At 46.9% G+C, this 23,186-nt stretch overlaps 1 protein-coding gene across 1 annotated transcript in view; it reads right to left on the reverse strand.

Moving 5' to 3' along the window:
* Nucleotides 1-21,547, reverse strand: part of PLEKHG5 (pleckstrin homology and RhoGEF domain containing G5) — a 419,500-nt gene extending 397,953 nt beyond the window's left edge. Inside the window, exon 1 of the mRNA XM_088447753.1 lies at nucleotides 21,242-21,547. Coding sequence (XP_088303879.1) covers nucleotides 21,242-21,374 — 133 coding nt within the window. The 5' untranslated portion in view covers nucleotides 21,375-21,547. The remainder of the gene's footprint in view (nucleotides 1-21,241) is intronic.
* Between the last annotated feature and the right edge of the window lie 1,639 nt (nucleotides 21,548-23,186).

The raw sequence follows: 23,186 nt of genomic DNA on the forward strand, positions 1-23,186 counted from the left end.
AATTTGGCAAGGTGGTGTAGTTTGACCAGGATTAGGTTTTTGGCTATGTTTGAAGTTCATCAGGGCCATTGAGATCTACATGGTTCCCACCAAGTAGGCCGTAGAGTCTCTGATTTGAAATTTTGGTTTAAGCAAGTTCACTCAGGATGTCTTCCAGGGCCTAAAACTGCATTGATGTGAAGGCACAGGCTGATATGTACCAGTGGGAGACAGGCAGAGCTCCATCAGAAGAGCAGTGAGCCAGAGGATCAACTGTCACACTGCACCTGCACTGACAGTTACTCATTTCCTCCAAGCACATTTTCATATGCCATGACCTCCAATGATGGTCTGCAATGTAAAAAATAAAGGCTGCAGATGTACTTTAAGGTCCATTCTTCAACCCGGGCAATGGTGAGTATCCCAGCTAGTACTCAATATGCGGATGAATAATATACTAGTAGGACACTGTGTAAAATTCTGCACGTACACCTGTGTAATGTGCTGGGTATAACATGCAGGACATTGCTGCAGGTAATATGTTCTGTACTTATAATAATGATCATTTCATGAATGTTTCTTATGAATAACTAGTCAGGTAAGCAAAGAAGACCACACCCATTCATTTACATAGGAAGCCCCAAATATTTTTGGTTTGGTCATGCTACAGGTTGAGTCTCCCATATCCAAATATTCAGAAATACGGAATAATTTTGGCATGACTGAGATAATGAAACCTTTGATTTTTGATGGTTCAATGTATACAAACTTTGTCTAAGGCACAAATTATTACAAATATTGTATAAAATGACCTATAGGCTGTGTGTATAAGGTGTATATGAAACATAAATTAATTTCAATTCTGTACACAAACTTTGCTTGAGCCACAAAATTATTGAAAATATTGTATAAAATTACCTGCAGGCTGTGTATAAGGTGTATATAACACATAAATGCATCCTGTGTGTATATTGGGGTCCCATTCCCAAGATATTTCATTATGATATGCATATATTCCAAAATACGGAATATTCTGTTATCCAAAATACCCCTGGTACCAAGCATTTTGGATATGGGAGACTCAACCTGTATAAGCAAACAGCTATTGCCTATACAGTTATAGCACCAGCCCCCTGACTTTCCTTTGATACCCATTTCTGTCCAATCAGCAAGCCTTCTTTCATAGTTCTCTCTGAACAAATGGACAGCATAAACCAACTACAAAGAATAAAATTAATAATGAATATATACAGGGCCGTAGCTAGGGTAGTGCGGCCGGTGCCATCGCACAGGGCACCATAGGGCAGGGGGCGCTGTTTGGGCCTGTCAAATTTCTGTTTTTTATAATTCTTGCTTGTAGCTTCCTCTTATTTCATCCCCAGCATCTCCTGGCCTCTCCTATCTCTTCCCTGGCCCTTCCCCATGAAGCCATGGCCCATTTTTGGGTGCATTATATCCCTTTGAAAAATGAGGGGGGTGCCAATTCACTTTCTGGCACAGGGCACCAAAAAGTCTAGCTACGGCTCTGAATATATACACACCTACCAGTTGCCCTACACCCTGCACCTCCCTGGGCCTATACCGTAGATTCCAGACCTGCAAACAAACATTGCACCCAGATAGGGAAATATTTTCACGACTGTCAAGTTATGGAATCTACCATTATCCCCAGCAGAAAAACGTCCCTTATTCTTCGGAGCTATGTGCATATTGATGGCTTTGCCGCCTACAGATTAGGCCATTTGCAAATGTGACTAAGAACTGTACACTGCTGTCTTCCAAAGAGAACTCACATGCTTGCGGCAGACTTTCATTGGGCACAGACGTGATACATTTTCATTTTTGTTGCCCTTTTATGAATAATATTTCAAGCAAACAAGACATTCTTTCATAAGGGTGAAGTAAGACAATAACCCAGCAGGGAGGCAGAGGAAGAACAGAACACAAATACTTTCATTGATGCCTCAATTTCTGTATTTGGACATTAACGTTGCAAGAATTACAGTATTGTTCTGTTCAATAAATAAGACTATAGGATTCTCTAGGTTGGGATTGACAATATATTATTATGTTTTCAATTTATAATTTGGTTTTCATTTCTTTTCTCTGGAATTCTTTGCTAAATATATACACTTAGAGCCTGTTGCAGAGTGGAAATCGAGCACATGTGCTGCCACATTACGTTCATGGAGATATGTGTGTGTATTGGCCGGTATGCAGAATTGTACACAACTTGCGGTGCAGATACCGTCCCGTCCGCTTGGTACACTTGGATTGTTGCTAGCTATCATTATCAGTGTGTACTTGTACCTACCCTGTGCTAGCGGGCAAAAGATACAACTGGAAATTTGCATCCTTAAGGTGCCCACACAGTAGACGATTATCTGCACGATTTCGAGGTTCCGTGGATCGTTAATTGTATCTTCAGATCTTACCTACTGCAGGTAATCTCTTTAACGATGCACTGGAAATCGTTAAGGATGCATGACGGGATCATATGATTTACCTTCCGACAGCGGAGGACCGGCAGTGAAGATCCCTACAGGTAAGTATTTTCTCTATTTGCTAACCTAACCTCCCCCCCTAACCCTCCCTTAGGGGTGCCTAACCCTAACCTTCCCCCAAGTGCCTAACCCTAACCCTCCTCTAAGTGCCTAAACCTAAACCCCCCCTTCCCTGCAGCCTAGCCCTAAGAGTTACTATAGCTAAGCAGAGCATAGACAATACTCTATGCTGACACTATGGGGCCTATTCATCATCACTTAATTGTCACAAAACCAGGTGAAAAAGCAAATTTTCACCTGCAATTGTGACAATTAAGTATTCGGGCCATTCATTAAGAAGGTGAAGCAGGAGATATCACAGATATCTCCTACTTACCTTCTGTTTGCGGAATGGCCCGCTGTCCCCATACACTAGTATCACAGATATCTCCTACTTACCTTCTGTTTGCGGAATGGCCCGCTGTCCCCATACACTAGTATCACAGATATCTCCTACTTACCTTCTGTTTGCAGAATGGCCCGCTGTTCCCATACACTAGTATCACAGACATCTCCTACTTACCTTCTGTTTTCGGAATGGCCCGCTGTCCCCATATGGGGACAGAATTCACCAAGCTCCGAAAATATAATATTTTCGGAGCTTGACTGCGGGGGCATTCGCCATCTTCAGATGGCGAATACCCCCGCTTGGGGTTCGCAACTCGCTCTTCCCTATGGGAAGTAGGTACGGGTTGCGAGAAGGGATCCTTTTGGATCCCTCCCCCCCTGTCCGGCTCCTTCCGCCGTACGTCGGGGCTCTTGTGCGCATGCGTGACCTGTAGGAGCAGAAAAAGAGCAGTGAAGCCACTCACGGGGGCAGCTGATTTCGCATCAGCTGCCACCGCGCCGGAGCAATGATGAATTGCTCCAGTGGCCGCGGCGAATTAGAATGTCAATTATCCGTTCGGACCCCGATAATTAACATCATGAATAGGCCCCTATAGCGCTACAATTTCCATAGTATCATTTTTACTAAACTTGAAACAAAAAAAATAATAATTTTTAACATAAGTCACTGTGGAAAGCTATAAGAAGAATATAGGTTGTTAATATTTTTTTCTGTGGTTTGTATTTTTTTAGGCTGTTATTAATCATTTATAATTCTTTAGCGTTTTTCTCAGTTTCAGGAATCACAAGCTGTAGTGAGCAGAGGGGGTGATTCAGCATCGGACGGAATTGCAAAGCTGCACGCAGGATGCAAATACAGCAGGAGGTGTATGACACTGAGGTCGCAGGCTGGGATCACCATCGCGGTGGATGGCACTGGGCCTTGAGGCTTACTCAGGCTGGCCGGCTTGCAAGGCTGGGAAAGTGCATCCATCGATGCAGTCCCTGGCCTTGCCACTCCTGGAAAACAGGAGTGCTGGCCGCCCCCGCTCCGCCCCTTAAATGCCTCTGCCTGTCAATCAGGCAGAGGCATAGAAGGGGCTGCGTGCGATTACGCAGGACGCATTCTGCACACTTGCAGAATGGGTGCTGTGCACGCGCAGACTCCCAGTAATTGTGAATCAGCCCCAGAGAGGCTTTGTAACATCCTTCTGAGCTCTGGGCCTGATTCAGAGCCGCTCGCTCTAACAGAGCGCTCGCTATGAATCAGGGCCGGGCTTTTTTTTCTTTGGAGCGGCCCCTTGGCCGCTTGCATAGCTGTGGGTGACCACCCACTGCTATTGCGAGTGGCCAGGATGGTCGCGATGGTCAAGACCATTGCGACCATCGGACTTGTGATGAGACCCTTGTGGTAGGGTCTCGCCCATCGCAAGCCCCAGAGAGCTTTCGGCTCTAACAGAGCCGGAAGCTCTCGACTGACATCACTTGTGATGTCAGTGGGGCCGCCCCCAAATGGCAGGCGTTCTCATGGGAACGCCTCCGTTTGGGCAGCCACCCCCTCGGCCCGCCAAGATCGACAGCTCGCCCCCTTTGGTGCGAGACCCGGAGCAACGGAGTGCCCATCGCTATCCGGGTCTCGCGCCTGCGCACGACGGAGCCGGCTCCGTCTTGCGCATGCGCTGTGGGCCACCATTGACCCGGTTGCGAGCGCTCAGAGCCAGGGGCGTATCTAGGGGTCTGAGAGCCCCTGGCAAGCTAAGGGACAGCGCCCCCCCCCCCCTCGCATTTTCCCCTACCACACTGTAGGGGGGGGTGTTCAATAATTATATATATTATATATAGACATACACACAACATGCTTGCAAACACACACACAGCATACATACACACATGACATACACACAACATACACACGACATGCTTACAAACACACACAGCATACATACATACACACATAAACATACAGACATGACATACTTACAAACATACACACAGCATACAGACACACATGACATACACACTACATACTTACAAACACACACACAGCATACATGCACGCACACATAACATACACGCAACATGCTTACAAACACACACACAGCATACATACACACATACACACACATAACATACGCACTACATACTTACAAACACACACACACATAACATACACACACACAGCATACATGCACACACACACATAGCATACACACACACATAGCATACACACAACATACTTACAAACACACACACAGCATACATACACACATACACACACATAACATACACACAACATACTTACAAACACACACACAAGAGACTGACCTGTTAACACAAACACACACCCCCCACCCAACCAACACTAACAAGAGACTGTCACTGACCTGTTAATATCACACACACACCACCACCCCCTACCCTGCCAACACTAACAAGAAGAGACTGACCTGTCACCTCACAGTGCTGTGCGGCGCCGAACAGCTCCTCGATCCCTTGCACTGGGAGATGAGTCACTGCACCATGCGGGAGCCGAGCGAGGCAGAGCAGAGCTCACAGCAGGGTTGTGGATAGATCCCCTTCCGTAGATGTACCCAGGGCTGCCATCAGAAATCGTGGGGCCCGGTACTGGCAAAATAGGTAGGGCCCCCTCCCCCCCGGGATGGATGGAGTAGAGGTGTGGGAGTGGGACATCAATTGGTGCGTAAAACCAAAATCTATCTATCCATCTATAATGTGTGAAATCAACATTAATGCAAATTATATCATATATATATATATATATATATATATATATTATAATATATGTGTGACCCACAAATACAAATACACTGTAAAAGCATCCACATATAAAGCCAAAAGGAAGGGTGAGTGTAGGACACTTTGCAGGGAAAGGCTGGCTGGGCAAGGGAGAGGGAAGAGGGGGGACAGGGTAGGCTGGCTGGACTAGGGGGGGGGGGGACTGGTCAGGGAAAGCAATGCTGGCTGGACTGGGGGAGCAGGCTGGCTGAGCTATGGGGGGAGGTACTGGGCAGAGAAGGCTGTAAAAGGGGTGGGGGCAGTGCTAAGAAGGCTGACTGAACAAGGGGGGGAGGCAGAGGGCATTGAAGGCTGGCTGGAACATGGGGGTGGACAGGCTGGCTGAACTGGGGGGGAGGGTAGCACGTAAAGGTCAGGGAATACCTGGTTAGTGGTGTGTTCAGTTGGCAGCGCTGGTGCAGCCAGCCAGTTAGAATCCGCTCTGGCTGCTTTTGAAGAATGGACTGGAGAGAGATGGGGCCCCGGGTGGCAGTGGTGAGCAGTAGCCAGGACAGCAGATATTGAATATGATGCTGACGTTTGCTGAGCTTATTGTGCCGGGCCGCGAGCCAATCACAGCTCTTGGGCCGGCAGCCAATCAGGAGTGTCCACTACGACCATTCCTGATTGGCTGCCGTTCCGCGATCTCAGACTGGCTTGTGGCCGCCCTGCTTGACTTGTATCTTCATCTCTGCCATTACTTGCTGCTGCTGCAGCTGTGCTGCTACCCGGGCCCCCTCTCTATCCCCTCCCACAGGGCCCGGGACTTGAGGCCCGGCGGTCCCCCCCTGATGGCGGCCCTGGATGTACCTACTGAAGGGGATCTATATACACAACCCTCACAGCAGCAAGTGAGGACAGCCAGGTGCGCCGCTGATATACACCGCAGCGGGCACCCGGCAAACAAAACTTTCAGCAGCTGCCGGGTCAGCATTCTGTGCTCAGTGTGGCTGTGGCCACCCGCACCCTACCTGCCTATCCTTTCCAGCGGGTGCCCAGCACACCATAACCTGTCTGTCTTCAGCACTGCAGAGCGCATGTATTGCTATGGTGGCACTGCCAGGTGGCGCCCCCTGGCGGCCGGCGCCCCTGGCAAGTGCCATCCTGGCCAAAGTATAGATACGCCCCTGCTCAGAGCTTGCGACCGGGTATGAATCAGGCCCTCTGTTTGCACTGTAAAATCATCCCTCTTGTCGAAGCTGGTTTAGTGGCTGAGACAGAATCAGTGTAAAATTAGCTTGGAGCGACGCCATCTTGCGAATGGCAACCAGACTCCATCTTAGAAATAGGTCACACAGCGCCATTTTGTCAAACACATAGCACACAAAACACAATGCTAAATTGCTAATAAGTAGCACGGCCAGCTTTTTAACAATCTTCCCCAAACACATACCAACAGTGTTTAACATACATAAAAATGACTTTCCGACACATTAGAATCACCACGAACTTAAATAATGAACAGTGCAAAATAGTAGCAAATTAGTGGTGTTTTCCCTGCATTCACATTAACACATACACGCGATGTTAAACAGTGCACAACGCAAAATAGCTAATTATTAGCACGTTCAGCTTTGTAACGATCCCTACACAACCACTACCAACTTAGGGCCTGATTCAGAGCCGCTCATAAGCGGCCGCTCGTTCGCTCCGAGCGATGTTTGCACAACTGCGCATGCGTATGGGTCGTAATGCGCATGCGCAAACCAGTCATTGCGGTCAGAAATCGTGCGCTCGTAAAGCAGCGAGGGGCTGCTAATTTCAGTGACAGAATGAGGCATTTGTGGGTGGTAACAGGGGAAGGTGCTTGAAAACGGGGGAGTGGAGATCCGAACGCAGGCATGCCAAACGGTCAAAACGGCGTTTAATGGGAGTGCATAATTAATAAAGCAGCGTCATCGACCACGTCACTTGGTTGTCTTTTAGCCTGAACTGCTCGCAGTGATAGCGGGAAGTAAATCCTACCACAAGCACTTAAAGCAGTTCAGATGCCTTTCGATGTTCCCGATTAATCTAATAAATACAGGAGATGACGTATGATGCGAACGGCAGAGGGGTATCTTTACAAAATAGCGAGTGCATTTTTTGGACGCTCTCTCAGACATAGAGGCGTCCACAGACCGCAAAGAGCGAGCGCTCAATTTAAATATCCGGCCCCTTTTTCAGAACGACCGTCTGCAAATAGCGTCCGGCTCTGAATCAGGCCCTTAGTCCCATACACTCAGAGATACCTTTCCAGCTTAGTGCTGCTCGCTAAGTACCCCACAGACCCCCAGACGCACAACGCTATTTAGTGTCGTTCTCCCTTGCATACATACACTTGAAGCAATAGTTCCGTAGCGCAAAAAGGATTATTATTACATGATTCATTCACAATGCCAGCGTGTAAAGAAATGACTGTTTTCTGCATCTAAGGTTTAATACGTGATAAGCAAATCGTGTTTGGTGTTATACTGATCTACACTTTCTCAACAGCTTTCCGGTATCATCGGTGAGAAGATCGCAACAAGCATTCTCAACTTATGGACTGTACAGAGTTAAAACACTAAAATGTACTTGGTAAAATTAACAGCTGAGATTTGCATGAGGCGGGAAAACGGAGACAAAAGGCTGTCGGAGGCTGGTCTGTGTCCATTTGAATCAACCTGTTAAATGTCCTGTAACAGAAGCACCGTGATGGAGAACCAATGGGATCGCAACAAACCTCTCTATTGTATAGTCTATTTCTGTAAGGGTATATATATATGTGTGTTCTGACCCCAATCTGGAGTCTTCTTGCTGATGCTGATTGACGGAGGTTTCTTGTTGATGCCGGTAACTGGTCCCAGAGCGCGTGCGTATGTATAACTGTACCTTGGGTCTGTATAATTTATTTGCGCTAAATTGTATTTAGATCACAGCGTGTAACTATATGTACTTTGCTTGAATAATAACCTTTGTGCGTTGGAAGGCATTTATTTACTGTATGACTGCGTACGCAAATATCGTCAATTTTAGAAGGTATAGGCAGGTTTTAGAAGGTATAGGCAGGAGCGTATAGAGGTTTAAATTCAGTATCCTTACTCTTCTTCCCCCCTGTCCCTGCTATCACATCACATGCTGAAAGCTGTGAGTCTGTCTGTGTGATGGTCAGCCATACCGCTCTGCACTCCAGAGAGATTTTGAAAAGGAGATACATATTTGTAAGAGTACAGCTAAGGAAAATGCATGCTTACAAGTTACTCAGCTTCCTATCTACAAACCAATGGGTGTGTAGTACTGGGAAATCTGAGCAGGGTGACTAAAATGGAGACAATATAAAGATTTTAAGAATATTTCACAGAATTTGTTATTAAAAGTTGAAAACACCATTTTATAAACCCTGTTAAAGTGTGTAATTGGCTTTCATGTTCCTGCACGCTCAGATGAACTCAGTCTCTGAGTGTGTTGGTGAATCCAACTTTAATGACTTTTTAATTCAGCAGAAAATCATGTTGCTTTGTAATGTGTAATTTGGAACATGGTACACACTCTTTAATAATGAATAGCAGATTACAGATAACATATAAATAGTGCATGTAGAAATGTGCCACTGGATGTTAGCCTGTACTGTGTTTTTAGACTCATTAGAGGGGCCCTATTCTAATCCTTCAAAGCTGTATACCGCGCCAACTATTTCAGCAAAATTAAATAACTCAGACTGATGCATTTTGTTTTGGGAACTGATTTAGTTGCCCGTAGTGAGGCGCAAACACGAGATTTTTAGTTTTTTTTAGGGGGGGGGGTTACAAATGTAAAAGTGTACTGATGTGAATAGACAAATATTCTCTGTAAAGCGCTGTGGAATATGTATGCGCTATATAAATAACTGGTAATAATAATAATAATAGAAGAATGGGAACACACCACCCATTACATGTCCCATCATTATGCCCTAGTATTTTCTACAAAGTACAGCATGAAGTACATTAAATATAGCAAAGCAATCGGGAAGCCGACTGACGAAATCCCGACCGCCTTCTTCCGACTGTCTAATCCTGGCAAGGTACAAATGACAGGCATCTAAATCCTGACGTTTGTCATTAGACCTACGCCGAGAACCCGACACCCGGCTTTCCGATCAAAGGTAAGCCGGGCGCCAGGAGTGGACAGCTGCAAGGGGGGGAGGGTTAGGTTAGGGGCTCCCGGGGGGGGGACTTAGGGTTAGGCACCCCCCGGGAGGTTAGGGCTAGGCTAGGGGAAGGGGGGGTTAGGCACCCCCGGGGGCAGGTTAGGGTTAGGCACCCCCCCCTCCCGGAGACTTAGGGTTAGGCTGTGGGGAAGGGGGGGTTAGGTTTAGGCACTTAGAGGGGGGCCGGCGATACTGAGGGCCTGATTACGAGCTCCGGAGCGACAGAGTTTCTCTGTTGCTCCGGGGCTTGCGCACACGCAGTGTGGCCGCTGCACGTGCGCAGGCCAAACCATCGAGTCGGTTACGAGCGCATCGGCGCTCAAACCCGACTCTGAATGAGGTCCATAATGTGTTGGTGCTTTATAGACAAAGGATTATTATTATTTAATTAGCGCTTAAATAAAATAAAGCAGAACAATTCAAGACATGTCCAATGAATCAAATATATATTATATCTAGGCTTGCCACCTCATTCCTTTACTTTGGGACATTTCACCTGGTTTTACTTAGCCACAGAACCTGTGTAATTCACATGTGTCCCGAATTAAAGGAATGATATGTCAAGCCTAGTTATATCTTTATATAAAAAAAATATAAAAATCTTTTGCACAATAGTTAAGCACATCTCCACGTCTTGTGGAAGCGAGGTAGGAAATGTAAGCAAGTATGGGTTACATATACTGTCTATCTGTGAATCTTACTGGAAATATGTTATTTAACGCTGCCCACACATCCAGCAGTGAAAAACTTAAAGAAGTGGACCAGTGGAGAAGTTGCCCATGGCAACCAATCAGCTTTGAAGTAACATTTATCAAGTACAGTCTATAAAATAACAGGTAGGAGCCGATTGGTTGCCATGGGCAACTTCTCCACTACTCTAAGTTTTTCACTGCTTGATAAATAAACCCCTGAATGTGATAATGTGATAGCCACACATCGGAGGTCAATAGTGGGCATCTTTTGCCTCCAAAACTATCATATCATGAAAGAATTCTTAAAATTGTTCATCAATATTGACAAACACATCTAGATATGGAACATTGGTATGCAGTCAGGAAGCCGACGGTCGAAATGCCGACCGCCGGCTTCCCGACTGCCTAATCCCGGCAGGGGTCTAATGACCGGCGTCGAGATCCCGACGCCTGTCATTTGCGTCCAGCGGTATTTCATACCGATCCCAGAACATTTGAGTTAGTGAATAATGTTGGCATCCATTGACAAGGGTCATTTTATATACAATTTTAACATATTTTCTGAACATACTGGGCGTAATTTAAGGTAACGCGTACGTCAATATCTGTGGCATAAATATACGTATGTCCGCACTACGCATGCACAATAAAATGCCTCCATATGTGTATTTGTGCGTTTCTCAGTCTCTCTGGGCCTGATTCAGAGCCGGACGCTATTTGCGGCCGCTCGTTCTGAAAAAGGGGCTGGATATTTAAATTAAGCGCTCGCTCTTTGCGGTCTGTTGACGCCTCTATGTCTGAGCGAGCGTTCGAAACATGCACTCGCTATTTTGTAAAGACGCCCCTTGGCCGCTCGCATCATACGTCATCTCCGCTGTTTATTAGATTAATCGAGTACATCGAAAGGCGTATGAACTGCTCGCTATTCTTGTAGCATTTTCCTACCGCAATCTTGCGAGCAGTTCAGGCTAAAAGACAACCAAGTGACGTGGTCGATGACGCTGCTTTGTTAATTATGCACACCCTTAAAACGCCCGTTTTGACCGTTTGGCACGCCTGCGTTCGGATCTCCACTCCCCGTTTTCAAGCACCTTCCCCTGTTACCACCCACAAACGCCTCATCCTGTCACTCAAATTAGCAGGCGTTCGCTATTTTGCGAGCACACGATTTCCAACCACACTGACTTGTTGGCGTATGTGCATTACAATCCATAGGCATGCGCAGATGTGCGAATATCGCTCGGAGCGAACGAGCGGCCGCTTACGAGCGGCTCTGAATCAGGCCCTCTGTTCGTTACGCCTGGGGAGGCAGAAGACGGGTGAGCAAGTACAGTAATGGCGAGTCCTCGTAAGTGCAGCACGGCCCCTGGAGATGCCACCTAATTAGGACTGCAGCAGGGAATACAATTCCCATCGGATGTGAAATGTGGTTGTGTTTGTCTTTTGCCTGTATGCCCACTTCACCTTGTCGTACATCCTGACCCAAATAAGGATACAAATAAATTATAGAAATGCACTAACCATATCTTAGAGTGGAACAAAGAAATATGTATTAATCTCCCAATTGTAAATGGGTTTCAGGTATTCTCTTTTGCATATATTACACAGTATAGCATTATGACTGCATATTGTGTGCAAACAGTGTAATTAGGATAACAAGACAGGTCCTTAGTCATTCTGATAAATTATGATGCCTTTTCAAATAGAATTTAGCACAACATTATTAATAAATGCAATTAAACATATAAACTTGATACAGCATTTGCCCTGTGCCCCTGTGCCTAGGGGCACAGGGCAAATGCCCCCTCCGCCTTACTGTACGTCCTGACCTGAATAAAATAAGAGATATGGTAAGACCTTACCTTTGTTATCACTATTTCTACAAAGTCCATAGGGATCCACAGGAGACCTTGGGGTATAGGTTGATGACGTCAGTCGTCGAGCACCTCAATAGTTAAATTTGTGCTCCCAGGATGCACCGGGCTCCTCTCCTATACCCCGCCCCCAGGCCAAGGCACCTCAGTTTCATAACAAGCCAATGGCCGGAGGAGGAGAAGAGAGAAGGAAGAAATTCTGGAACACTCAAGTATCACATTCTCACATACAGAAGGAGACGGAAAACCGGTGACCAGAACACAGCCCATCTGCAGCACAGGTGCAGGAGTCCTGTGGATCCCTATGGACTTCATAGAAATAGAGATAACAAAGGTAAGGTTTTACCATATCTCTTATTTTCTACTGCAGGGTCCATAGGGCTCCACAGGAGACCTTGGGGATGTCCCAAAGCAGTCTCCTTAAGGGTGGGGACGCTCCTGTGCAGAAAGGAGAATCCGCCGCCCGAAGGAAGCATCCTGAGAGGCAAAGGTATCAAATGCATAACACTTTAAGAATGTATGGACAGTAGACCACGTGGCCACCTTGCACAGCTGAACAGCAGAGGCGCCACAACGAGCTGCCCATGAAGGACCCACAGAAAGAGTAGAATGAGCCTTAACAGAGGACGGTACAGGAAGGCCCTCATGAAGGTAAGCCTCTGAAATTGCCAGGCGAATCCAGCCTGCCAAAGTCTGCTTAGTGGCAGGCCGTCCTTTCTTTGGGAAACCAAAAAGGACAAACAACGAGTCCGGCTTCCGAAATGAGTTGGTACGGTCCATATAAGTTTGTAGAGCACGTAACACATCCAAAGAGGCCTCACCAGCTGAAAGGTCTGGGGAGTTAAAAGCTGGTACTACAATTTCCTCATTAATGCGGAAGCTGGAGTAGGAAACCAGGGCGAGTACGAAGAACCGCCCTGTCCCTATGAAAAATCAGAAAGGGAGGGCAACATGAAAGAGCCCCCAAATCTGACACCCTTCTGACCAAAGCAATGGCTAGAAGAAACACAGTTTTAATTCTGAGCCATTTTAAATCCATTGAGCCCATTGGTTCAAATGGCGGTCCTTGTAGAGCCCTAAGGACCACAGTCAAATCCCAAGGAGCCACCGGTACGATAAAGGGAGGTTGGATACGAAGCACACCTTGCATAAAGGTGTGTACATCCGGAAGAGTAGCAATCCTACGGTGAAACAGTACTGACAGGGCAGAAACCTGCACCTTCAGAGAAGCAAGGCGAAGACCGTGATCTAAGATCGCCTGTAGGAATGCCAAAATCCTGGATAATCCAAATGTTTGGGGATTATAATCTCTGGGGCGACACCATTCAAAGAAGGTGTGCCACACTCTGTGATACATTCTTGCAGAAGCAGGTTTGCAAGCTCTGAGCATGGTGTTCACCACCGAGCTGGAAAAAAAACCCCTGGAACTCAAGACGGCAGTCTCAAGAGCCACGCCATCAAAGACAGACGACTCAGGTCCGGGTAGAGGCAAGGACCTTGGGACAACAGGTCCGGACGTTGAGGCAACAGCATCGGAGTGTCTATGGATAGACTCCGAAGATCTGCATACCAGTGACGTCTGGGCCCGCTGGAGCTACCAGCAGTAGCAGTAGCATACCTCCTTGCTTGAACTTCCGAGTCACCCGAGGCAGAAGGGAGAATGGAGGAAACAGATACGTGAACTGGAAGATCCATTTGACCGACAGAGCATCTACTAGCAGAGCCCCCACGTCTCTTGTTCTTGAGCCGTACCTTGGCAACTTGTGGTTGTGCCGAGATGCCATTAGATCTACTTCGGGAAGTCCCCACTTGTTCACCAGCAGCTGAAATACTTCCTGGTGAAGTGACCATTCCCCTGGGTGTACATCGTGATGGCTTAGGAAGTCCGCTTCCCAGTTCAGGACTCCCGGGATAAACACCACCAATATGGCTGGGACATTTTCCCCCGCCCAAGTCAGGATGCGGGACACTTCCATTAGTGCCGCCTGACTTCGAGTGCCTCCTTGGCGGTTTATGTAGGCCACTGTGGTGGCGTTGTCTGACTGGACTTGCACGGGTTTTCCGTGAAGTATGAGCCTTGCTTGCTGAAGAGCCCTTAGAACCGCCCTGAGTTCAATATGTTTATTGGAAGCACAGACTCCTCTGTTGTCTACCTACCCTGGAAGAGGTGTGAACCCGTCACTGAATCCCAACCCCGGGGACAGGCGTCCGTTGTCAGAAGGACCCACTCCGGGATCCAAAAGGTGCGGCCCTTGGTAAGGTGACTTGTGTGGAGCCACCAAGTCAAAGACAGACGTACCTCCAGAGACTGTACCAATGTCTGGGTTCGTATCCGGCATGGAGATCCGTCCCATCTGGAAAGAATCAGTGTCTGTAGAGGTCGGGAATGGAACTGGCCACACTCCACCATGTCGAAGGTCGACACCATGGAGCCCAGTAACTGCATTGCCGAGTGAATCGACACCCGGCGACTGTGCAGGCAGCTGCGAACCCACTGCTGCAGCGTGGTTATCTTGTCCCTGGTCAAGATAATCCTCTGTTGTTGAGAATCCAACAATGCCCCAAGATGTAACATCCTCTGTGAGGGCATCAACCAACCGTGGCTTTGTAGCACTGTTATTGTCAGCTGTAGATGCTGAATAAGTAATTCCGGAGATCTGGCTAGCAATAGTAGGTCGTCCAGGTAGGGCAACAGACGGACCCCCTGCAGCCGCAGATGGGCCGCCATCACTGCCATAAGTTTGGTGAAAACCCTGGGTGCCGTGCACAGTCCGGCAGGGCCTGAAACTGGAAGTGTTGTTGCAACACTGCGAACTTGAGGTACCTCTGGTGAGCCGAAGCTATCAGGACATGCAGGTGTAGGTATCCTGAATGTCCAGAGACACCATAAAATCCCCAGGTTCCATAGCCAGTATAATTGCCCGCAGGGTTTCCATTTTGAACCGAGGCACTCGGAGAAACTTGTTTAGGAACTTGAGGTTTAGGATAGGCCTGCATGCACCATTCGGTTTTGGAACCAAAAAGAGAGTGGAATAATAGCCCATTCCCCACTGGGGAGTAGGTACCGGAACTATAACTCCCTGGTGGAGCATAGATCGTATAACTTTCTGCAGTTCCAATGCCTTTTCCTGATCCATCTGAAGTCCCGTAGGGAAGAATTGATGAGGTGGTCTGTATTGGAAGGAAAGGGCGTACCCTTGAGAGACCACTTCCCTTACCCAAGTGTCTGTTGTGGTATGCCACCAACACTGGGTGAACTGAAGAAGTCGGCCTCCCACCTTGATGTTCCCCAAGGAGAGGCCCGCCCCGTCGGGCTGAGGGTTTAACGTCGGGCTTGGCAGCTGGACGCCTGGTACTCCAATCCTGCTTCTTGGGCTTTGTGACCTTCTTAGCTCCTGACGATCTGGGAAAGGACTGAACCTTGGCCTTACCCTGAGGACGGAAAGTCCGAAAGGACTGAGTTCCAGATCCTGATGGCATTGGGGCCGAAGGTAAACGGCAGACTTGGAAGCAGCCAAAGTGTCCACGATTTAGTCCAAATCTGGCCCAAATAAGACCTGGCCATTAAAGGGTAAACCTTCTAACCCTTTCTTGGAATCAGCATCCGCTCTCCAAGATCGCAACCAAAGAGAGCGTCTAGCTGACACTGCAGCCGATGAAATGATGACATGGACGGCAAAGGAAGTGTCGCACTTTTGACAAGGCGTGTAATATGAGAATCCACCTGAGGAGGAGTTTCCTATTTAGAGAAATACTTGTCCGCGAATGGATAAGTGGCTTCCAACCGTTTCTTGCGGTTGAAACCTCCTGCTTGGAGTTTTCCAGGCTTCTTCCAGATGTTCAACTAACTGATCCTACAGGGGAAAAGCAGTTGCTGAACTTTTCACTTCCTTAAAGAAAGCATGTTTGGATTTGGCTGCTGGGGTTTCCTCATCCCAAATATCCATAGCCACACGGACTGCACGAATGAGGCCGTGTACATACATTTTGGACTTAGGCTCCGTCTCCTTTTGAGGGAGCTCTGTATCAGATAAGTCCTGAATTTCCCCATCATCAGTCGACACATCATCTTGATAATACGTGGACTGGGAAGACAAGTACCTCCTTCCTAGCAGGGCGCTGGAAAGACTCCCCCTGTAAAACCTCCATCAGGTTTTTCACCGTATTGGAGAGAGTATTAACCCAAACAGGCTCAGTCTGGTAGGGAGTAGGTTGTAAGGGCATATTATGAGCCACAACCAACTGTCGGGGAATCCCCTGTGACGTAGATGGCATAGCAACCTGTGGAGCGTACCCCAATTGTGGGACCACTGGAGGTGCAGCAAGCCGACCCATCAGGGTAGTTAGTGCTTGTGCAAAACAAGCCCAGGGCGGCTCTTGAGAAGAGCTAGGCCCAGCAGGTAATCCTGCATTTCTGGTACACAGGGTACACAATCCTCCCACAATAATCTCTCCCTCCTTTTGTCCAGCAAAGCACCTGTTGCAGGACTGTGTAAGGGGGATATCAGCCTGAGCAGAATCTCTGCCAGACATAATGAATGTATGTGTCAAACTCCCCAGCTCAGTTTAGGCTCCGCCTTCACCACTGAACTGTGAAGTAATCTGATCCCTCAGCAGCACTGTCACCGTAAGGGCTAGTGACAGAGAAAGTACAGGGATAGCTAAAATGGCTGACAGAGAAAGAGTTTTACAGTCAGCGTTAGCAACAGACACATACAATGCCAGGAAAACCTGCACTATACTGCACTATTATCAACTAACTAGACCTTGTGTCTAGTAGGAATAGTGCTACATACATGTGGGAGGACCCAGGCTCCGCAGCTCTCTGTGAGACTAGCGTTTTATGCACATTAAAATGGCTGCCTGCAACCGCCAAACCGCTGTGGAGAGGCGCGCAGTGCAGCGGGGAGGGGCCGGCTGTGCCATACAGGGAAGGCCCGCACCCCTGGCGTGCTATTAACCCCTTGGATGCCACAATGTCCGCACGTTGTGGCCCCCTATCCCTGGTGGTCTAGTGACAGCGCAGGCGCCGTGCCTGGTGCCACACGCAGCCACTTCCTAGGGAACCTCCAGCCCTGGGAAGTAAATGAACTATGTTATCAGCGGGCGCCCGCTGCTTACCTGAATATCTCCCGTGATGTCCGGCCACAGTCCTGGACGTCTGGGGGCTTTTGCTAGCCAAAACCCCCAGACACCCATCGCAATCCCTAGCGCAGTGCCAGTGTCTCAGCGCCGGCGGGGTCTCAGAGTGGCAGTAAAAAACAACTATTTTCTGGGCTGTCAACGCAGCCCTTCTTGAAGTGACACGACTCCGTGCCGAGCACCTACAAAACTGAGGTGCCTTTGGCCTGGGGGGCGGGGTATAGGAGAGGAGCCCGGTGCCTCCTGGGAGCACAAATTTAACTATTGAGGTGCTCGATGACTGACGTCATCAACCTATACCCCAAGGTCTACTGTGGAGCCCTATGGACCCTGCAGTAGAAAGATACAAATTATTGCACACAGAAGCTTATTACAGAAATAACCTGACCATAACCTCCAAAGTAACAAAGAAATCTGCATTAATCTCCCAATTGTAAATGGGTTTCAGGTGTTAACTTATTAATAGTAACAGCAGACTTTGCAGGCTGCATTCACACAGTTCATAAAGAGCAACAATTGGTAATGAATTGTCAGGATGATTAATGTAACTACAGGCTTGAATCATAGATAGGACACTGCCAGGTTGAATAGCTGGATTATCCGCCTGGCTGTTACGATCCCCTGAAAACTGCCGAGTAAGACCCAAGCCGAGATTTCACAGTCGGGAAGCCGGCGGTTGGCATTTCGACCGCTGGCTTCTTGACCGCATACCCTCATTATGCATCTCCTGATGCATTCATATCTACTGCCCCACTCTTCTCCACGCGAGAGCAGCCATATCATTATAATTGGCACCACTCGCGGCTCGGAATAGCAAGTAACTCTGGCTACAAGTCCCACAACACACCCGTACAGGAGTTCTCTTTCGTGCGCTCACGTTGTTACAACCTGTTACCATCCAGAAATGCCCATTTAGCAGCCACAGAGAAACAGCTGAGAAGCGCAACGCTATGAATATGGCGTACATTCGCAAACATGCATATGGAACCCGGGCAGCATGCGCAGTATAGGGAAAATCGCTAGATGCGGCCACATTTGAAGGTATACAAAGTTATCCTAAATGTACAATTTTTCAAAAATTACCACTCACTGAACTAAAAGTAACAGCCCACTGTACATCCAACATTTCCACGTAGTAATAAAGGGGCCTATTCATGATGTTAATTATCGTGGTCTGAAAGGACCCCGATAATTAACATTCCAACTGGTCGCGGCCACCGGAGCAATTCAGCTTTGCTCTGGCATGGTGCAGCTTTTCAGAGCAGTGAATCTTTTCACTGCTCCTGTCGGAGCAGTGACGGCGTTGCGCATGCGTGACCTACAGGTCAAGCATGCGCACATGAGCCCCGACGACCGGCGGAAGGAGCCGGATAGGGGCGGAGGGATCCGAAAGGATCCATTCTCGCAACCCGGCCCTTCTTCCCATAGGGAAGAATGGGTTGCGAACTTCAAGCGGTGGTATTCGCCATCTGAAGATGGCGAATGCCCCTGCAGTCAAGCTCCAAAAATATAATATTTTCGGAGCTTGATAAATTCTGTCTCCATACTAGTGTATGGGGACAGCGGGCCATTCCGCAAACGGAAGGTAAGTAGGAGATATCTGTGATATCTCCTGCTTCGCCGGCCCGAATACTTAATTGTCACAATTGCAGGTGAAAATTTGCTTTTTCACCTGCTTTTGTGACAATTAAGTGATGATGAATAGGCCCCATAGGGTTCTATTCATAGAGCAGTGAAAAGCCCTGTTTAGCTGAAAACAGGGCTTTTCACCGCCTTCGGAAATTCATACAGGGGGTTACCGTGGAGAAGGGTATTCCTTCTCCAGTGACACCCCCGCTTCGTGTAGGAATCGCATCGCCATACTTTTGTATGGTGAGTGCGACTCATAGAAGAATGGAAAGTTCAGCTTTCCGTTCCTCAACAGTGTAATATGTACTGCAAACCAAACAGAGCAGGGAACTGAACATTTCCTCTTCCCGGCACCCGGCGCTGGCTCCGCACCCTTTTGCCCAGCGTCCTTTGCAGCAGGTCTGACGTGACCTGCTGCTCTCAGACGCCGGCACATGTGCAGTGAGAAGCAGAGATATCAGGCACCCGTTATATGTCTGTCTTCTCACTGCTTCTGGGTATCGTGGAAGGGCCGGATAGCGCACAAAGACGCCGGACAGATCAGTGTAAATGAATGGCTACTAAACATCGCTATATATCTCATCGACGTGATGCAATATATAGTGATATCTTTCGTTAACCACTTCATGTTCTTCATGAATAGACCCCATAGCTTCACTCTGACCTCCGCGCTATGTATGTACTTACAGGGCCAGCTCCAGGGGTTGGAGCACCCTGTGCCGGCCCTTAATAATGCGCCCTTACGTCGCGCGCGATGAAATTTGGGGGTGTGGACTAATTACCATAGACTAATTACCCAGGCCTTGGCCCGTTAGAGAGGCCCAGCAAGGGCCAGGACAGCTGCTGAGAAAGACCAATGTCCACCTTTGCAGCCGGCAAACATTGTATTTTCCACTGATTTTATAGGGGGTGTAACCCTGCGTCGCTTTAGTACCCTAGGCCCCACGGCTGTCTCTTTGGCTGATGTAGAGTTGAACGCTAGTCGTTTTTTTGTACTGCGCATGCTACGGATCTGCGCACACACTCAGGCGGTGCAGAGTCGCATGTAACCCAGATGCAACGTACGGGGCGTAACTGGGTGTTAGCGGGATGTTCGTGGATAGGTAAAGTTCGTTGAGGGCGTGTCAACGTAATTCCGGGCTAAGCAGAACTATGTGTATAGTACATAGAATTACGATACATTATTGTGCACCTAGCATAGGGCTGATGTAAGCGCACTCTGATAATAATGACGTCTGAAGCCAAGCGTACAGATAGGTGCGGTCCGAGATGCGTTAAAAACTCAGCATACGGGCGAATACACAGTTAGTCCTGTGCACGCAATGCGGAAGGAATTGTAGCCCCCTTATGCTAATTAGTGTTACTCATTCGTCAACATTCTACTAAACATAAAAGTTAAGTTTAAGCTAGATCAGTATCTCTCTGCATATTAGTGTGATTAACATGAGTGGGACGCAAACTGGTGACGCAAAATGACACATTTATGATCGAAAACACATGTGTACATGGTATCACCGAGCAATGTCTTAAACAAAAAAGGCGTATCTCCGTCATGGAAGTCCCAGGGCTGCTCAGTATAGTTAGATCTTCCTGTTTTTTGGTATTACGGTGCTATATATATGTATGTATACATGTTTTGGTCCTCTTGTCTGAAAATATGTCTACGGGATGCCGCAGAAAGCCACCAGCCTCTGTGAGGAGCTCTGCTAAACAGCCGTTGTGGGGGACAACAAATGGTGACGTGTAAGTCAGCGGAGTAGATGTACTAAGCCTTTGCAAAGTGATAAAGAGGAGATAAATAAAATACCAACCAATCAGCTCCTAACTCATTTTTCCAACAGCTTGTAAAATGACAGTTAGGAGCTGATTGGTTGGAACTTTATCACTCTTCAAGGCTTAGTACATCTAATCCCAGTATATTTAAGGTATACTTTAAATTATGTATAATAGATTGTGCATGTGAGTATATTATTTTTCAATATTCCCTTCCAGTTTTTGTTTTTGTTATGTTCATATAAATGTCACTTATTTATATTTACATAAAAGTGACTTGTTCACCTTTTTCTGCTGACCACAAAATGTAACAACCCCCCCCCCCCGATGACCTACCCGCAAGATCCTCAATAATGTCGAGGGATGAACTCCAAGAGAAGCGCTCCACAGCACTGTATCCCAGTTCCGTCAGAGAGGTAGGGAGCGTTTCAAGCTCGTAAGCTCCCCGTTTTTTCCAGTACAGAAACATATCGAAGACAAAGGCAGAGACAATCCTTAGATGAAAGCGTAATACAGCTGCCTTATTGTAGTGACGGCCTCACTGTTGTGTTTGGTGCTTTGAACACCTATTAGTTTGGATTGTGCAGGTTCGTGCAGCTTTGTGTTGAATCATCTTTACGGTGAGACAGAAAAGTCCGGTCGCTACTTCCAAAAAAGTATAAGCTCTGGGGTTATGAACAAATGAATTCATTTTCATAAAAGAAAGCTGGCGTAAAACACAAGAGTACTTCTACATACTGACCAATGGTCTGAGCACTAACCCAGACAAAGGGCCTTTCTTTAGCCTCCTACAGACGCTTTCAAAATTTTGTTTTTCATGGGCTATGAAAGAAATTCGTCTGAGGAAGTATGACATTTAAGATTAACATAATTACTTTTCATACGGTTTTCTGTTTAGCAGATAGCGATTACAGAAAGCCGCACAATGGGGGTTATTTATGATCATTGCTCAAAGGTGTAAATTTGCCTGAAACCAAAGCAACCAGCTAGACTTTTGCTCTTATTGCACTATATTAATGCAAACTAATTGATTGGTAAATAAGTCCCATGGGTTCCCGTTAGTGACATGCAGTTCTAAGACTAGTTTGTTTTGCAATAAATGTTTTTGTTGTCGAGGTGTGCTGTTCGTTTCTCCAGAAATCCAAATCCACCCGAGTTTCGTGAAGTCCGGACAGATCCGAGTCACGGTTCTGATCTTCCTGCGGTTCGGAATTCGAATTTTAAATCTGAATTTCGGGTTTTTGATTGCAAAAATTACATGATTTTAGCTGTTTTTTAAAAATTTTCCAAAACCAAAACACTTGAGGGTGGTTTTACAAATCCAAAACACAAAAATGAACCTGGATCCAAAACCAAAAAATGGGGGTCAGCGCACATCTCTAGTTATTTGCCTTCGATAAATGTTAATTTTTTTTTTTTTTTTAAATTTCAATGTACACACAATCATGGATAAATAGTATTTGTGATACATTACGTACATGAAGATAATTATAGACATTTAAATAAAAATATAGGAACCCTGCAGCGGTAAAAGAAAAAAAAACCCATAAGGAACAATATCAGATCCCAATACCACAAACAAAAATAAAAACAAGACAAGTAAAAGGAACATAAGAGAGAAGCAAAAGAGAAAGGAAGAAATAATAAAAGAAAGAGGCTGTAAGGACACAGCCTTACCTCTCCTTACCAAAAACCGAAAACACATATACAGTATAACAGGTGGAGCGTGAAAGAGAACAGATTTAAACGTGGAGAGAAGGTGAATCGGATCCAGTCGTGCCAACGTGTAGGAAATTGGGCATTATGACAATCCTGGCACTGAATAAATTAAGCAGATTAGTTTGTTTCCACGTTTATCATTCATTTCCCAGAGTGAGATGAGGGTTAAGTAGGAGTTGAATATGAAGCACAGAATACACCATAGCAATGACGCAAAACCCAAAAACCATTTGGATTTGGCACAAGCCTAACAGATACAAAATAAAGCACCCTTCCGCCTAACAGATATAAAATAAAGCACCCTTCCCTCCACAGTCAGGGAAACACAAAGAACATTATCAAAGTTTAGCCAGCAGGCAAGAGGCCAGCGCATCAGAACTTTATAGGAAGTTTCTAACACTGATATAGTAATTGGGAGAAAGTTTATAGCTTACAAGTATTGGGGAAGATTAAACTTGTGTCGAGTATTCGGTGAGTTTGATCTGAAACGTGCCAAAGATTCAGAGTTTGTGGCTGATTCGGCAATTTTCTGACAATGTGTGGCGGGTTATGAAACCATACA

This window comes from Taudactylus pleione, unplaced genomic scaffold (genome assembly GCF_031769625.1).
Source record: "Taudactylus pleione unplaced genomic scaffold, aTauple2 ptg000437l, whole genome shotgun sequence".
Classification (NCBI taxonomy): Eukaryota; Metazoa; Chordata; class Amphibia; order Anura; family Myobatrachidae; genus Taudactylus; species Taudactylus pleione.